The following is a 16,054-nucleotide window of genomic DNA, read 5'->3' as shown; positions in this document are numbered from 1 at the left end:
TGTAGGTGAGATTGAAAAAAAAACATAAATCTCTAAGGAAAAACAACAAACAGAAAATGTTAACTGGGGAAAAAAAGAGAAACTAAATACACTATTATTTATGTAACATATAAAACAAAGAAGACCTGCATTTGAAATGCAGTATCTGGATATTTAATTCTTAAGAGAAACAACAAAGGTAACACACCCAAGAGTAGTCAATAAAGAAAACAGAAACTTTATTCTAAATGTTTCTTAGACTTTTTTCTGTAAATAGCACTTCATTTTTGGGAACATTTCAAATATTTGATCCTAAAACAAAAACACACAAAACAAGGGTGGATAATTCATTTCTATATCTTTGCTTCTTTAAAAGAAAACTTGTTGTATTGTCAAGTTTTTTTAAGAAAACTCTATTAATTTTAATTTTATAGTATTAAAAGGGAATAAAACCTTTTTTGAATAAAATGTTTTGGTCAAGAGTGTTTTTTTCTAAATAAAAAGAACATTACATTTACGCTTTTGGATTTATGATTTTTAGTATTACACCATAAAAATTAAGTCTCTGATCCTTGTTTTGAAACAGAATGTCAATTCTATATTTATGCTTTGAGTTCCAATTTCTTTGTTTATCTCAAGTTTGTCAGTTTATAGAGCCCATAAGTAGATTGAGAACCTTAGTAGTAAAGGTCTTTCGCACTCTTTTCACTTGTGGGTAGGAGACTTACTTCTAAATTGCTGAAGTCTATACATATTTTCAGACTTCTCGGAACACATAATTATGTAAAGTGTGTGAGGAAGCAAAACAGAGTCATGAGGAGGTGTTAGAAGCCCAGGCTTAGAAACCACTGCTGACAAGATGCTGTACAACAATACTTAATTGGATATATGAATCTTATTATAAGGGCTTCCAAGTTTCTATTACCCTAACACATGCTCTGGAAAGATTTGTATGTGTTCATATAAAGGTTGACTGTACAGATGGCAACAGAATTACTCAGATTCTAGTTTTTAGAAAAACTAGGCTGTCTCACAGATAAAACAAAAGTACTCTCTGTAAGCGCTGTATCTGCACGCATCTGCATGTAGACTTGTGATTCACAGCTGTAATTCTGTCCTCTCTCCTTAAGTGTAATGGAAGTTTGAGACATCAGCAGTGAGGATAGGTCTGCACAGGACAACACAGGGTCAAGACAGTAAATTCCACACCGTTTTTCCTTTCCCTAAAATGTATCAAAAAGTTCAAATACAAACATTATGCTCAGCAAAAGCTGAAGTAAAAATATAGAAATTGCATCACCAAATGATGCTTAGCTGTTCCAATCAACACATTTTCGTCTGTAGGTTATTGTCTGATCTCCCAAAATGTAATGAAATGAAAGCTGTTCATTTGTCCAAAAATTTCCAAAATTTCTGGAAAATTAAAACATGAAATACTTTAATAAGATTTTTAAGAATCAACCAAACTTAAATCTCCCATAAAAATTACTAAGTATCTAGATTTTTCCTAACCTCAGACAACAAAATATGTATTAACACTATTAAAGAAACGACAACTTCAACAACATGGTTTTCCCTTTCTCTATTCTCCTCTAGGCGGCTGCCAGAACTTACCATTTGTCTGCCCAGGGCTTTTTCTCTTAAAATCTAATAAAATTGTCCTCGTTTCCCTTAAAAAGTAAACCACTACATTTATATCTCAAATTATAAAGTCTTCAATTTCACATTAATATGTATATTTTAAAATCAAATTATAATTCTGAATATGAATTAATTTAAATATAGTATTTGTCTTAACGTTAGTTCTACATCTTCAGAATAGTCAGTAGAATCTACTAATATAAGTGGGTATATGTCACAGCATGCAAGTGACACTTTCAATGAACTTTGCATATATATCCATCCATAAACATGCTCCTATGTGATGCTTTACAGTCAGTCAAGGACAGCATCTATGTTTCATTTCCTTGTCTTCGAATTATTAAAAATTAAAAACAAAAATTTCAGCTGCCTTTGTTGGTTCTATAGTGTGTAATAAACAGATAGTACATTCTCATGCAGACAGACAGTCAATACAGAAACAAGATTAGAGAATATCAAAGGGTAACAGAGTAGGGCCTGAGGAATAAGCCTTCCAGTATAAGAAAAGGGAGCACTCTGTACACCCGGTCACAGGGATTGTCAATGAAAGATACACTTCCTTCATAGCACCTAAATAGAAAACAAATATTTCAATCGCGACTTTTCCATTAGGAATATATCATTCCTTACTCTTCAGCATTAAATCCTGAGATTTAATGAACTTAAGATACTCTGAAACAAATTGAACTATTCATTGAAGTATTTCTTCTGTTTCTGTACATTTTACTCAGTAGTGTGAAAACTCCCGCACTGTACAAAGTCTAAAGAAAACTTATCTTCATGTATTAGTAAAGTATTTCTACAACGTTTGAAAAGGAAAGAAAATCACAGAAATATTCTGTTCTGTCGATTTATGTTACTGTAGTCAATTTGAGTAAGTCGAATTTCTAACAAATCGTTTGAAAATATTTTCACTTTTTATTTGATTTTTTAAAAATCATTATCTTACTGCTAGGCTGATTATGAACACTGTATGTACTTGAGGTCGACCTTGAGCTGTCTGCAGCTTCTGCCTAAATTCTGAGGTTATGAGTATGAATGTATCAATATCTTGTTTACTCAGCTCTGCAGAAAAAACGTGGAACACTGAACACTAGGCAAACATTCTACTGACTGAGCTATATGACAGTCATTAATTTTTGTCTTTTAGAGCTGAAAAGCATTTGTAGCTGGTACAAGATTGAAAAATTTATATTATCTTTATGGCAACTTGATTTTCCTTTATAAAGCTATTAGCAACAAACTTTGAAGCAAATTTTTAAATGTAAATGATGAACAACTAAATTCATTCAAGGAGAAAACAAAAAAGCAGGGTTACTAGAAAATAATACTGCTCAAGTGTGCAGTTGTGTGCACATGGTGAAGAGGCTCTCTGCACATTAGAAGCTACAGTGTGAAGAGCACTGTGCTCAGGGGCAGAAAGGAGGCTTTACACAGGCAGAACCACATTAGCCATTGCTGCATCTTTCTATCAGTGATGAAATCTGGGAAAGATGGGAAAACCGTTTTCTACAAAAGAGAGATGATTTAATTAGAAGGCCACTACAACATAAGCCATTTCATTACTCCTCTCAACTATGAGAAAGAAGAGGCTTAGACTTTTAGGTCAAGATACAAGATGCGTTCCATTTAGGTTTGCTTTTGGATCTGTAAGTTGGAATTACAAATGGATCATTTTACTCTTTCTATGAGCCTTTCTAGAAACAAGATATTGATAAAATATCTACAATTTATGCTAAAATAAGACAGTGTATTTTTCATATATATACATATATATGCACACACAAAACTAATTTCATTGAAACAATATTAATTTCAATAAAGAATTTTCAGATAAAAGAATTTAAGTATTTAGAAAGAATTTAAAACTGTGGTTCTGTAGTAAGTACAAAAAAGCACTTACCATTTTTATCCATGGAATTTGGTTCTGACTGTTTCTTGCCAATATCAGCAAAAGACCGAACGATAGGAATCCTGTTGGTGAGCTTCTTCTGACTCTGGTGGTGGTGCTGCTTCATGAGTGCCTTGTGGACCCTGTGGCGGACATCTTCGTTCAGCTGGCCAGAGCTGACCTGCTGGTCAAGGACCATATCTGAAGACAGGGAGAGGATAAGGAGCACAGCTGTTCTGTTTAACATAGACACCCTGAATATTAATCATATCAAAATAGAAAGGACTTCCTTTGACAATCTCAATGTAAGTTGTTTCAAATAAAAGTCTATCATTTATAGGACTGCTTCAGGGAAAAATGAATTTTCATTATAAATCACTTAATTTTAAAAATAACATTTTTTTCTAAGCATACACAATGTATTAAACAAAAAGTTATGTTATTCATCAAATGGATTCATATGATTGTAACAGAAAAAGTTACATTACTGTCTGTATCTCTGTCTCTTTATCTGTTTTTGTCTCTCTCCATCTCTCTGTGTTTGTGTCTGTCTGTCTGTCTCTCTCTGTCTCTGCCTCTCTCACAGACACACACACACACACACACACACACACACACACACACACACACACAATTTCCATCACATAGGGCATAGGCTTTTTTTTTTTTTAATTTGTGGATTCCTCCTACACTCAAAGTTTATAACATTACCAACTAGTTACAAAGTTCAGGTTTATACTTCTTAGTAATAGATAAAGCAAATTACCCTAACTAAACTGAGTCCCTCTTTGCAACCCATGTGAACTTCAAACTTCATCACGGTACAAATTTCTTAGCCACCCAAGAAAACAAATTATAAATGTGCACTAGACACACACTTGACAGCATACATATCTTTTAATGTGTTTTTTCTATGACTTTCTAGTGAACAATAATTCTCTTGACTCTTGTAAGTGTGTAGGAACTATCAGCTGTCTGGTCCCAACTTTTCCAGAATACTCAAGCATTTCATTTGTTACAAACTCAGCTCTTTCTCCAACACTGCCCACAGACTATATTTGATGGCAAAGAACTTTAACTTTAAAATGTAGAAGAAAACGTTTCAGAAGGTTAAACTGAGTGCATTGATTTTTGTCATATACATTACCAAGCATGCCAATGAAATAACAGGTAAGGGCATTTGAAGTTCCTTAACAATATAATATCACACCACCAAGTCTCAATATAACTAGTCTGCTTTCAGACTGTCAAATGTTAACTAGAATTGTTTTGGGGAGTACAAATGATGTAAAGCAGATCCCAGCGAACTGTCTCCTACCATCATATTCAGTGTGTTGCAGGCATCAACATTAGCAATAATCTTGAAGGGTGGGCATAGCAATATATGTATCATATTTGCAGCTAGAATACTAATCCAAGACATTTAAAGCAATGATTAGCAAATTGAAGCCAATCAGTAAGCAATTTCCCAGTAGATGGTGTTCTTTGCAATTTCCATTAAATGAGGCATAGTTCTCTGAAATGTGTGAAGGCTTCAAAATTCTCAGTTTATAACAGTATCCACTAGATATTAGTTGAATTTGTCAATAACAAAAACTGCAAATCACCTTAATTAAACTGACTCATCTGACTGACTTGTAGAAGAGGAAACTGAAAATGAGGCTACTTCTTTTTCCATTTGTCTGTGGTGCTGTATGTTTCCTCTTGTGGATGTGCACTTGGGCACAGTCTCGTTTCCTTTATGGGTGTAAGTGTCTGCCAGCACTAACAAAGAAATATCCTTGTTCTTATCCAGTAGGACATAGATTAGCTTCTGACATTTTCTTTTATAAAAGGTTCATTTCTTTACCTGGCTTAGATAATTCTACTTGTGACTGTTATGAACCAATCACTGTCAGCAGAAATGGGATTCCTACAGCTTTTTGGGCAAAACAGGAATTGAATTAATTAGCCACAACTTTTCTGCAATGAGCCAGATAATAAACAACTTCTGTCACAACTACCCAACTCTGCCTTTGAACTACATTAAAACTTCCTAAAGATTACTGAAATTTGACTTTCATAAAATTTTTCCACTATAAAAGCTTTATTCTTTTTTTCATTTTCAGTCATGTGAAATGTCCCAAATCACAGCTCAAAAAGCCTACAAGTCGTGCCAGTAAGCCATACTTAAAATGAGGAAAATAATGTGCTCTGTCACTATTTGTTCAGAATGGAAAAGAGCTAAAAATGAATGTTTGGGAGTTGGTATTGATGGACATGGAGAACTTAGAAGGCATCCATTGCAATGAAAAGTCCCATTCAACTCTGAAAAGTTCAAGGCATTAAACAATGACATGCAAATTCATGTTTCTGTTCTTTAGAGATCAGTAATTATGACATCTCTAAATTACAACAAAGTAAAGCACCGGAAGAACTGTAATCCTCTTATATTACTCTAAAAACTTGCTGTGACCAAAAGTGTATACAAAATATGTATTTAGATACAATAGTAGAAGTTATAAAAATGTATTAAAACACTAATATAACACAATTTTAAGGGAGATCCAGAAACAGGAAATCAAGACTCCCCTGTTCAATATGCTAAACAGAACCTAAATTGATCATATAAAAACCATACACATTATAAAATTATTACTAAAATTCTACTGAGCCACAATCACAGGAGCACTACAAAATTTCCTAATGTTTAGTTTTATATATATATATATATATATATATATATATATATATATATATATATATATATATATATATACATACACACACACAGACACACACAGACACACACAGACACACACAGACACACACACACACACACACATATATATATATATACACACACACAGTTAAATAGAGATAAGGCATTCATTTCAGGCAGATACACAGAAGAAAGTAAGCAGGGTTTAAAAAGTACTCATCCACATATTAGTCACACAAAACCAGTCCATACATCTAAAGCAAGGACACATTACAAACTGTACTAGTGAACTAGGAAGGCTAATCTTCTTGCTTAAGAACAAAACATATTGGCCTGATGCTTAAGCACCAAAGGTATGATCATGACTCAGTCATCACTTACATTGTTCTCTTCACCACAATAATATTCATCAGTACCTACTAGAAGTGTAGGAAGAAATAATGAGCCATGATGGCTGTAGGCCCAAAGTTGAGCCCTCACATCTCAGCAGGCAATGGTGCTGGCATAGTGAGATTGTCAATGCCCTATGCCAAGATCTTGTTAAGAAGAGAAGCAAGAAGGAAAAGGATAAATATATCACATTCTTCTGACTTAAAGCACTCTACAAACCTATCAGTACTGTGTAAAAGACTTGAAGGTGAAAGAGTCATTTTTACATCATAATTAGGTAATTGCTTTAGTATGATCACAAAGTCTCCTAAGAAGCCAAACTTTTGGCAGAAACTATATAAATCTCTGTCTTCTTCAAACTTCCGAGATAAATGCTCTGAAAACTCGTGGCCTTAACTTTCACAGAGAAAGCTGTAGGCGTTGGAAATATGAAGAGGTAGACTGACCGCACACAAAGCAGAACACTTAGCTTTGTGTACCCTAAATGTTGTCATAGTATTAACCTGGTTTTATGGCTTTGTTTTGTTTTTAACAGAGTCTCAATATGCATGTCTGGGTGGCCTGGAACCTACTGTGTAGGCCAGTCAGGCCGTAAACTCACAGAGACCTGACTGCCCCTGCTAGGATTAAAGGTGAGTGAGTCACAGCTGGCATGAAGCTAATTTCAAATAAAGCGTTCTCATTCTAGTCTTAAGTCCGGATCCAGTGGAGCTAGTTATTAAATCTACCCTTTACTGAAAACGTTTAAGTGACAAAAGTTGCTTTAATGAGTTGTGAGCTATGATTATTTGTCCATGATACTAACTTTAGCTTAATTTTAATTTCTTTCTAACATTCATTGACAGAATCAGGATAAAGTATTCACACTTCAAAGAGAATATTTCCATTTTTAATCTTTATAATGCTGAGTTTTAAAGAGATTAGCACAGACCATAAATTGTCTACAATGTATATGAATGTAAGTAGGAAACACTTTCAACGTGATTAATCTCTGCATCAGGATAAATCAGGGTTAGAAATTTTATACTAGAGATTTTTGGATTTGAAAAGGTTAAGTAATATTTTAAGGGATAGAGTTTGGATTTATTGAGTTCCCTGAAACATGGGGAAATAGATATGTTTTAAATTAACTTCATTCAAAAGAAAATCCTACTTTAATTATACCAGAAATTCTTGAGAGACCTGGCAGATACAAATGGGATTTTCTGCTACTAAATCTAACAAAATCTCTGTAAGGAATTATGAGAGTGTGTTCAAAAATTAAAAAATCTGATAAAAACAAAACAAAACAAAAAACACTGATATAAAAATATTTTACCACTTCCAAACAATATCTGGTTCCTTTACAAAGAAATCTCTAGAAAGTACTAATTCTACAGACTCTATACATTCCTAAGATGACAGGATCCATGATCTGGAATCTGTAAGGACAAACAAGTATGTGACTTAGAAAATAGATGCTAGCTATTAATATATGTGCCTAGTTTTTGATTTCCTAAAATAGAGGAATAATCAATGATAAGAAAAACTACTAGTTTTAAAATCATCATAATCATGAACAAAACCAACTTTATGATTGCAGGTTAATTCAAAGAAACTATTCCCTAAACTGCAAATATCAACTTTAAGACATTAGCTCTATACATCTGATTTAATAGAGGAAAATAGCCTCTATCCTATATTTAAAGATTGCTATAAAAATAAGATATAATGATAGATAAGAACAAACTGCAATGTTTAGAAGACATAAATATGTAAAGCTATCTATTTGTTAAATATGATAAAATTATATAACAATATAAACAAACATAAAAAGGAAATAATAAGATATTTAATGAAATTTTAATGAAGGCTTAAGTAAATATCTTTTATATCAAACTCAAGATGCAATTACAAATCTTTTATTCACAATTTAAAAAGAAATGAGGCCAAAGTAGTGAACACAATTCTGTACAGAACCTATATTTTTCTGTATACTGTTAGCTGTAAAGTACTGCTATATCCTGAATGGTACTGTACAAAATTCTCTACAATGAAAATGAAACATTCATTTGGGAATACCTGGAGTCAAACAGAAAGATACAGACTGACTAGAGAATCACAAAGAAGAATAAAAAGCTGTTTGGGGTACTGGGACTACTGAAATACTTAGATTTCAAGAATAGATTCAAAAACCATAACTGTGGAAAATTAGACTGAGCATAGCTCACCTTCACTAAGACTACTGAGCTGAGCCAAAGAAAGGTAGCAGAGATAGGAAAACAGGCAATTAAATCCATCAAATGTTAACTTACTGGACATTTCCTGGTCAGAGTACCTTCCTAAGAAAAACATTAGAAATCACATTCTTTAAGAGAGTTAAATGAAGTCATAAAAGATATGTTCTGGGACCAGTGTTGTAAGCCCGTGGGACTTGACAGATAAGGCTTCGTAGAGCAAGTACAAAACTTGTTCTCATTAACCAAATTCAAAGCTAATTCAGTCATTTAATCCAGGTAAACGAACTCCTTAGAAGGAGATCTTTAACTATGTAAAGATTGGTTTCTTTATTTGTGGTCTGAACATGCTAATAAAAATAGTAAATATTCAGGGAGATCTAATCATCTATTTTCTTGTTATAAATCATTACTTAGAAGTGAGATGTGGTTTATTTCATATTCAATTTATTTTATTTTAAATAAAGAGATAGAAGAAAATTATTATAATGTTCCTTACACAGACAATGAGAACTTATTTTTCACTGCTCACACATACAGAACATTGTCAAAAAAAGCATAATAATAAAAAAATCAGCTGAACTTGTCAAAATTAAATAGTCTGGCTTACCTGCAATTTCTTCTAAACTGTTGGCATGCATGTCCAGTAGCACAGTTCCATTTAGAATGCAGCTTCTTAACTCAAACAAGCTGTGCAATGAAAGTGTGGCCACGTAGGGCTTACTCCATCTTTCTCCTCCATCTTCCACATCTTCTTCAAATTTCAACCACCTATACAAATAGATCTTCTTGTAAATATATTAGGTACTACAATATTAAAGAATTATTCTTTATCATAAAAAGTTATACAAATAAAAGTCTCCAGATTGATACTTTTTTCTAAGGGTTTGGGGAAATAGGAAAATGTCATCCATTTTACTCAGTTACAATCTCTGTAATTCTATTAAACAAACATTTTCTATTGTAATGGATTACTAAAAACAAAGGTTTAGTTTTTTTTTTTGTTTTGTTTTGTTTTGTTTTTAATCTAGCTTTGCGGAAATGTTTTTAATGAAAATTTGCCAGTGGTCACTATTGTAGTACTAATTAAAAGAAAAGAAAGCATTTTCCTTTGTGGAAAAACATTTGTAGTTGAAAAACATTTGTAGTTAGAAAAACAATAGTGAAAGAATACTTAATTTTTCCCTGTAGTAGAACTCTTAAATTTCAGGTTTTAGATGACAATTTCTCCAGTAAATTTGTAGGATGCTTATGCAATTTAGCACTTATTTTATAGGAAAGCTTCTTGTTGTTTTGCCTGGAAGAAGGCTCATGACAGTCAGTGGTAGGACCTGGATACACGAAAATTGGTTTTGGACATCATTCCATGGGAAGCCCTGCCAAGAATGGAAGGCGAACTCTGAATCCAAGTGGAAACTACTGCCTCCTTAGTGTGAAGAAACATTCAGCACTATCTGCAATCTTTTGTAATTAAGACAAACAGGAAAGATAAGGGAAGTCAATGTTTTTACTACTCTGGCATCAACCACTCAGTGATTTAGAGGCTTGCTCAGTGATCTTAACAGAGTACCTGTTTAATTCCACCACCTCTGATGAACTCTAAGTTAAATAGCCTTCCCTCCTCTATTTCCCTTATTCATACCTCTGCCCTTATCACTTTTGGCCATATTTCCTCTTTCCAAATGGAATCACACACACACACACACACACACACACACACACACATACACACACACACACACAATTCTATCTGGTAGTGCTGCTTATGTAATAAAATGACTCAACATCAATGGATAAAAACTCATGTGAGAAACTAGACAAAGAATCAAATGTATTAGCAGATGGTCACCAAAAGTTTGTTAAAAAGTAGAGTTGAAATGAATGTCAATAAAGCCTTGAATTTGTTCTGATGTTCAAAAGGCAAAATACTATTCAGGGCATCATTACCCACAGTGGGGAAGCTATGCTTTAGAGATCCCACCAAAGACAAAACTACTCACATTTCATCACAAAATTGACAATATCTCTTCAAAGAATACTTTGTAAACATGGTTTTTCTATTTCCTTGTTTAAATGTTTTTTGGTTTTTTTTTTTTCATTCTGTGATCCTTAGTTTGTTTTGATGTTTACTGTAGCTGGCATAGAAGGCAGTGGGAGTTCTAGCTGGAGAAAGGGTTCCACCAATTAGCTCAGGGGAGCCTTCATTACTATAGTTGTGAACCATCCGACCACACCACTCAATTAAGGTGTGATTCTATTGGTATGTGTGTTTTGATGTGCACATGTGAGTGTGCATGTTGAAGAGAGGGAATGCAAGTGCAGGTATACATGTGAAGGCCACAGGTCAATCTCCAGTTTCATTCCTTCAGGAATCATCTACCATAACATCTTTTATGCTTTGATCTACTCTTTCAGAATTCCATAACATATTTTGATTATATTTTTTTCATTCCCTGAACACCTCCAAATTGTTACCAGAAACTCCTTACACGTCCAACTTTATATTCACTCTCTCTCTTTAAAAAGAGCTTAAAACAAAAACATGGAGTTTGGCTTTGGTTGGTAAACTGATCTTGATCCATGTTATGGACTATGACTGACATACCCAGTGTTATTCCATTGGAGACCAAAATGATGATCATTCCCACTCCAATATATATCTGTGGCAAACAACTTCTGGGCTAATGTGAGAATTTGTGCCCACTTTCCTGCTTCAAGGTTGCAATTTTTGTCTGGCTTCAGCATATATAAGTCTTAGAGATGTTACAGTCTCTGTGAATTCACATGTGTATCAGCTTCATTGTGTCTGGAAAACACTGTTTTCTAGAAGTTGTTCATAGATTCTGTTTTTGTTCTAATTTTTATTGGATATTCTTTGTATTTACATTTCAAATATTAGCACCTTTCACCCTCCCATGCCCCCTCCCACTCTACTTGCTACCATGAAGGTACTCCCTCTCCCAACCACCCTCTCCACCTAAGTTACTTGGCATTCCCCTATTCTTGAAAAAAGCAACTTCACTGAACTGGATGCCTCTTCTCATATTGATGTCAGACAATGCTGTCCTCTGCTACATATGCAAATGGAGCCATGGGTCTCTCCTTGTGTACTCATTGGTTGGTGTTTTACTCCCTGGGAGTTCTGGAGGGTTTGGTTGGTTGATAATGTTGTTCTTCCCATTAGGTTACAGATCTTTTCAGCTCCTTCAGTGCTTTCTATAGCTCCTTCTCTAGGGACTCCCTTTTAAGTCCAATGGTTAGCTGCAAACATCCTCAGCTGTAACTGTATGACTCTGGGAGAGCCTCTAAGGAGGCATCCATATCTGGCTTCTGCCAGTAAGCACTACTTGGCATCAGTGCTTGGGTTTGGTGGCTACATATGGGGTGGATCCCTGGGTGAGGCAATATCTGAATGATCTTTTCTTCAATCACTACTCCTCTATTTGTCCCTGTATTTCCTCCTGAGAGTGCTTTATTCTCTCATCTAAGAAGAACTGAGACATCCACATTCTGGCCTTCCCTCTTCTGAGCTTCATGTGATCTGTAAATTGTTTCTTAGTTATTCAGAGCTTTTTGAACTAGTATCTGCTTATTAGTGAGTGCATAGCATGTGTGTTCTTTTGTGATTTGGTTACCTTACTCAGGATGATAGCTTAAAGTTCCATCCATTTACCTAAAAATTTCATAAAGTCATTGTTTCTAATAGCTGAGTCATACTCAATTGTGTAAATGCGCCACAATTTTTGTTTCTATTTCTCTATTGAAGAACATCTGGGTTCTTTCCAGCTTCTGGTTATTATAAATAAGGGTGCTATGAACATAGTTAATAATGTTTTCTTGTTATATGTTGGAACTTCTTTTGGGTATATGTCCAGGAGTATCATAGCTGGGTCCTCAGGTAGAACTATGTCCAATTTTCTGAGGAACTGCCAGACTGATTTCCAGAGTGGTTGTACTAGCTTGCAATCTACCAACAGTAGAGAAGTGTTCCTCTTTCTCCACATCCTCATCAGCATTTCCTGTCACCAGAGTTTTTGATCTTAGCCATTCTGATTGGTGTGAGGTGGAATCTCAGGGTTGTTTTGATTTGCAATTCTCTGACGACTAGGGATGTTGAACATTTCTTTGGTGATTTTCGACCATTCAATATTCTCCAGGTGATAATTCTTTGTTTAGCTCTGTTCCACATTTTTAATAGAATTATTTAATCCTCTGGAGTCTAACTTCTTCAGTTCTTTGTATATATTGCACACTAGCCCTCTATCAGAAGTAGTATTGGTAAAGATCTTTTTCTAATATGTTGGTTGCTGTTTTTTCCTCTTGATAGTTTCCTTTGCCTTACAGAAATTTTGCAATTTCATGAGTTTCCAGTTGTTGATTCTAGATCTTAGAGCATAAGACATTGGTGTTCTCCTCAGGAAAATTTCCCCTGTGCCTATGTATTCTAAGCTCTTCCCCACTTTCTCCTCTTTCAGTTTCAACATACCTGGTTTTATGTGGAGGTCTTTAATTCACTCGGACTTGAGTTTTGTACAAGGAGATAAGAATGGATCAATTTGCATTCTTCTGCATGCTGTCTGCCTGTTGAACCAGCACCATTTGTTGAAGATGCTGTCCTTTTTCCATTGAATGTTTTTAGCTCCTTTGTCAAAGATCAAGTGACCATAGGTGTGTGGGTTCATTTCTGGGTCTTCAATTCTGTTCCATTGATCTCCCTTCCTGTCTCTGAACCAATACCATGGGGTTTTATCACAATTGATCTGTAATACAGTTTGAGGGTGTTCACAACTTCTTAATATAGTAAACATTCTGTCTTTTCTACATAGATCTCTGAACTTTGAGAGGAAAGGTGTGATAGAGACATCACATTTACGAATTAGAATTGCTTATTTTTTGAGATAGGGTCTTTCATTAGGATTTAGTGTTCACTGATTGGGCTAAGTTGGCAGGACCAAGGAATTAGAGCCACACACTAGTCTGTCTGGTTTTCAATGTGAGTGTTGGGGATTGAACTCAGGAAGTCCTTATGCTGTATGGCAAGGACTTTAACAAATAACCTATAACTCCAGGTCCTACTTTAATTTTTCTATGAGTAATCCTTAAATTTTTTCTGCTCTTTACTTTAAGGTTAGTTCTTTGAGGATATTGGGACATTAGTACTTGGCACCCTTTAAATTCTTTGATTCCATGTGAATATAACTTATTCTGGTCAATGAGTTCACAGTGCAAATTATGTTTACCACTCAGGATAGGTTGGCAGTTTTAAACTGCCAAAGGTGTGACTCCACTGATCTTTCTTTTTTCTATGATATGAGAACCAATCATTTCTAAGATAAAGACAGTTTCCACACCAAAGTCTATAACATCATACATATGGACCAGGTCAGGTAAAAATAAATATGACTTTTATACACTTAATTAATTAGTATTTCTTGTTATATATACATATGACATATGCTATATAATCATAGTGTGTGTGTGCATGTATGCATACACACACACACACACACACACACACACTATAATCACATTGAGTGGTAAAATCACAAAATATACTTTCTTAGTAAGCAATATGAGACAGAATCTATTGGAGAATGTCCCTTGGCATAGTTGCAAATAAGAAATCTGACCTATATTTGCAATATACAAACTACAGTGTGACCAAGGTAAAGTTGTCATTAATGCTCTGGGTCAGTTTCTCACATGAGTAAACAGGAAACAAATTCAGCATGTTAATAAATTGCTGAGACCTCCTGGCCAACCTTCTTTTAAAATCAAATTTGCTTTAACTTTATTTTCTCTGCTGAGCATTATAGAACTCCCCAGTTTCATTTTGGTCATTTTCTGCCTGAAGTGTATATGATAATGCCTATAGCAGAAAAAAAAAACAAAACATCAACAACAAAAACTAATACAATTAATTTTTAATAATGAGTAAAAACAATCTCATCATGAAAAAAGTTCTGATCCCTTTCCTTTGTATACTATTTAGATATTTTTGAATTAACAATTGTGCAAGATTAAAACTGATTTTTGTAACAAAATAGCTTTTATTAAATCATATTATTTTGTATGATATTCACATGCAATGTGGTTTTCAGACAATAGGTGAGAGGAAGAAGAGAGGAAGGAAGAAGGGAGGAACAAAGACAGAACTGAAGAAGGAACGGGTAGGAGAGAGAGGAAGACCATCACAACTACAGCATCACATGGACTGCCATGATTTTCAAGTTAGAAAAAGACAATGGACATATAAAGGTTTAATAGTTTTTGTAGAAAAACAAATGTTTGTGCCATTTATGGTTTAGAGAGCTGTAGTTCTTTCTATCATACAGTTTTTTAATTACTTGATTATAAATTTATTAATTTGCCTATAAGGTGTTCATAAAGTATAACATAAATTCATTTGTAAAATGCAGGCTGTTATTCTATATAAAATAATCAAACTCCTCTTAAAACAATACTTACAAATACTAGTAAAAATAGGGGCCTGGGTGTCTATATTATTTATTGTTTTTAAAGTAAACATTTTAAATTTTATTAATGATGTTTTATTCTTTTGAGATAAGAATATTACATAATTCCCCTTTCTTCTTTCTCTCTCCCAAACCTCCCATGTTTTCTTACAAATCCATGAATTTTTAAAAGATTATATATGAGTGCATATGCCTGTGTGTGTGTGTGTGTGTGCGTGTGTGTGTGTTTGTGTGTGTGTGTGTGTGATATGTTTGAGAATGCTGGCAAAATGTATAATTTGTGGTTTTGGCCCTCATGTGAATCCATGTCATCCCTGTCACAGAAAAGATTCAGACCTGCTCATGAGCCACACAATAAAGTCCTTGTGCACATCTTTATACTCTCAACCTTTGCTCAGCCACTGTCCCCGACAATCACTAGTCCACTGTTCTCCATTTCAAGGGTCCAGAAGAATGCAGTTGAATAGTATTTTTTAGAATGGTGGAGTTTCACTTGAGACTCACCAATGTTTCTGCATGTTTCAGTACTTTATTGCATCTTTCTAATGAACAATGCTCTTTGGTGTTGACAGGATAAATATAACAGGGCTTGTTTGAGAGAATCTACTGTTCATAAGGTCTTTTCATTACAAACAAACCTGCTATATAGAATTCATGTAGAAATTAATGTGTAAACAAGAGTTTTCATCTCTCTGTAGCAAAATGCCTAAGAGTAGAACTGCTCTAATAAACATGAGCTTAATTGTATGAGAAACTACCA

The 16,054-nt window shown here is 34.2% G+C and overlaps 1 protein-coding gene across 7 annotated transcripts in view; it reads right to left on the bottom strand.

Moving 5' to 3' along the window:
- SLC4A10 (solute carrier family 4 member 10) overlaps nt 1-16,054 on the bottom strand; it is a gene marked incomplete at both ends in the record, with an annotated part of 275,521 nt that overhangs the window by 98,436 nt on the left and 161,031 nt on the right. For all 7 annotated transcript variants that reach the window (XM_080928210.1, XM_080928213.1, XM_080928212.1 and 4 more), the window contains 2 exons: nt 3,524-3,712; nt 9,429-9,589. In XM_080928210.1, the coding sequence (XP_080784336.1) occupies nt 3,524-3,712; nt 9,429-9,589 (350 nt within the window). The remainder of the gene's footprint in view (nt 1-3,523; nt 3,713-9,428; nt 9,590-16,054) is intronic.

Source organism: Micromys minutus, assembly GCF_963924665.1.
Source record: "Micromys minutus genome assembly, chromosome: 13".
Classification (NCBI taxonomy): Eukaryota; Metazoa; Chordata; class Mammalia; order Rodentia; family Muridae; genus Micromys; species Micromys minutus.
This window is presented reverse-complemented; position numbering and strand designations above follow the sequence as displayed.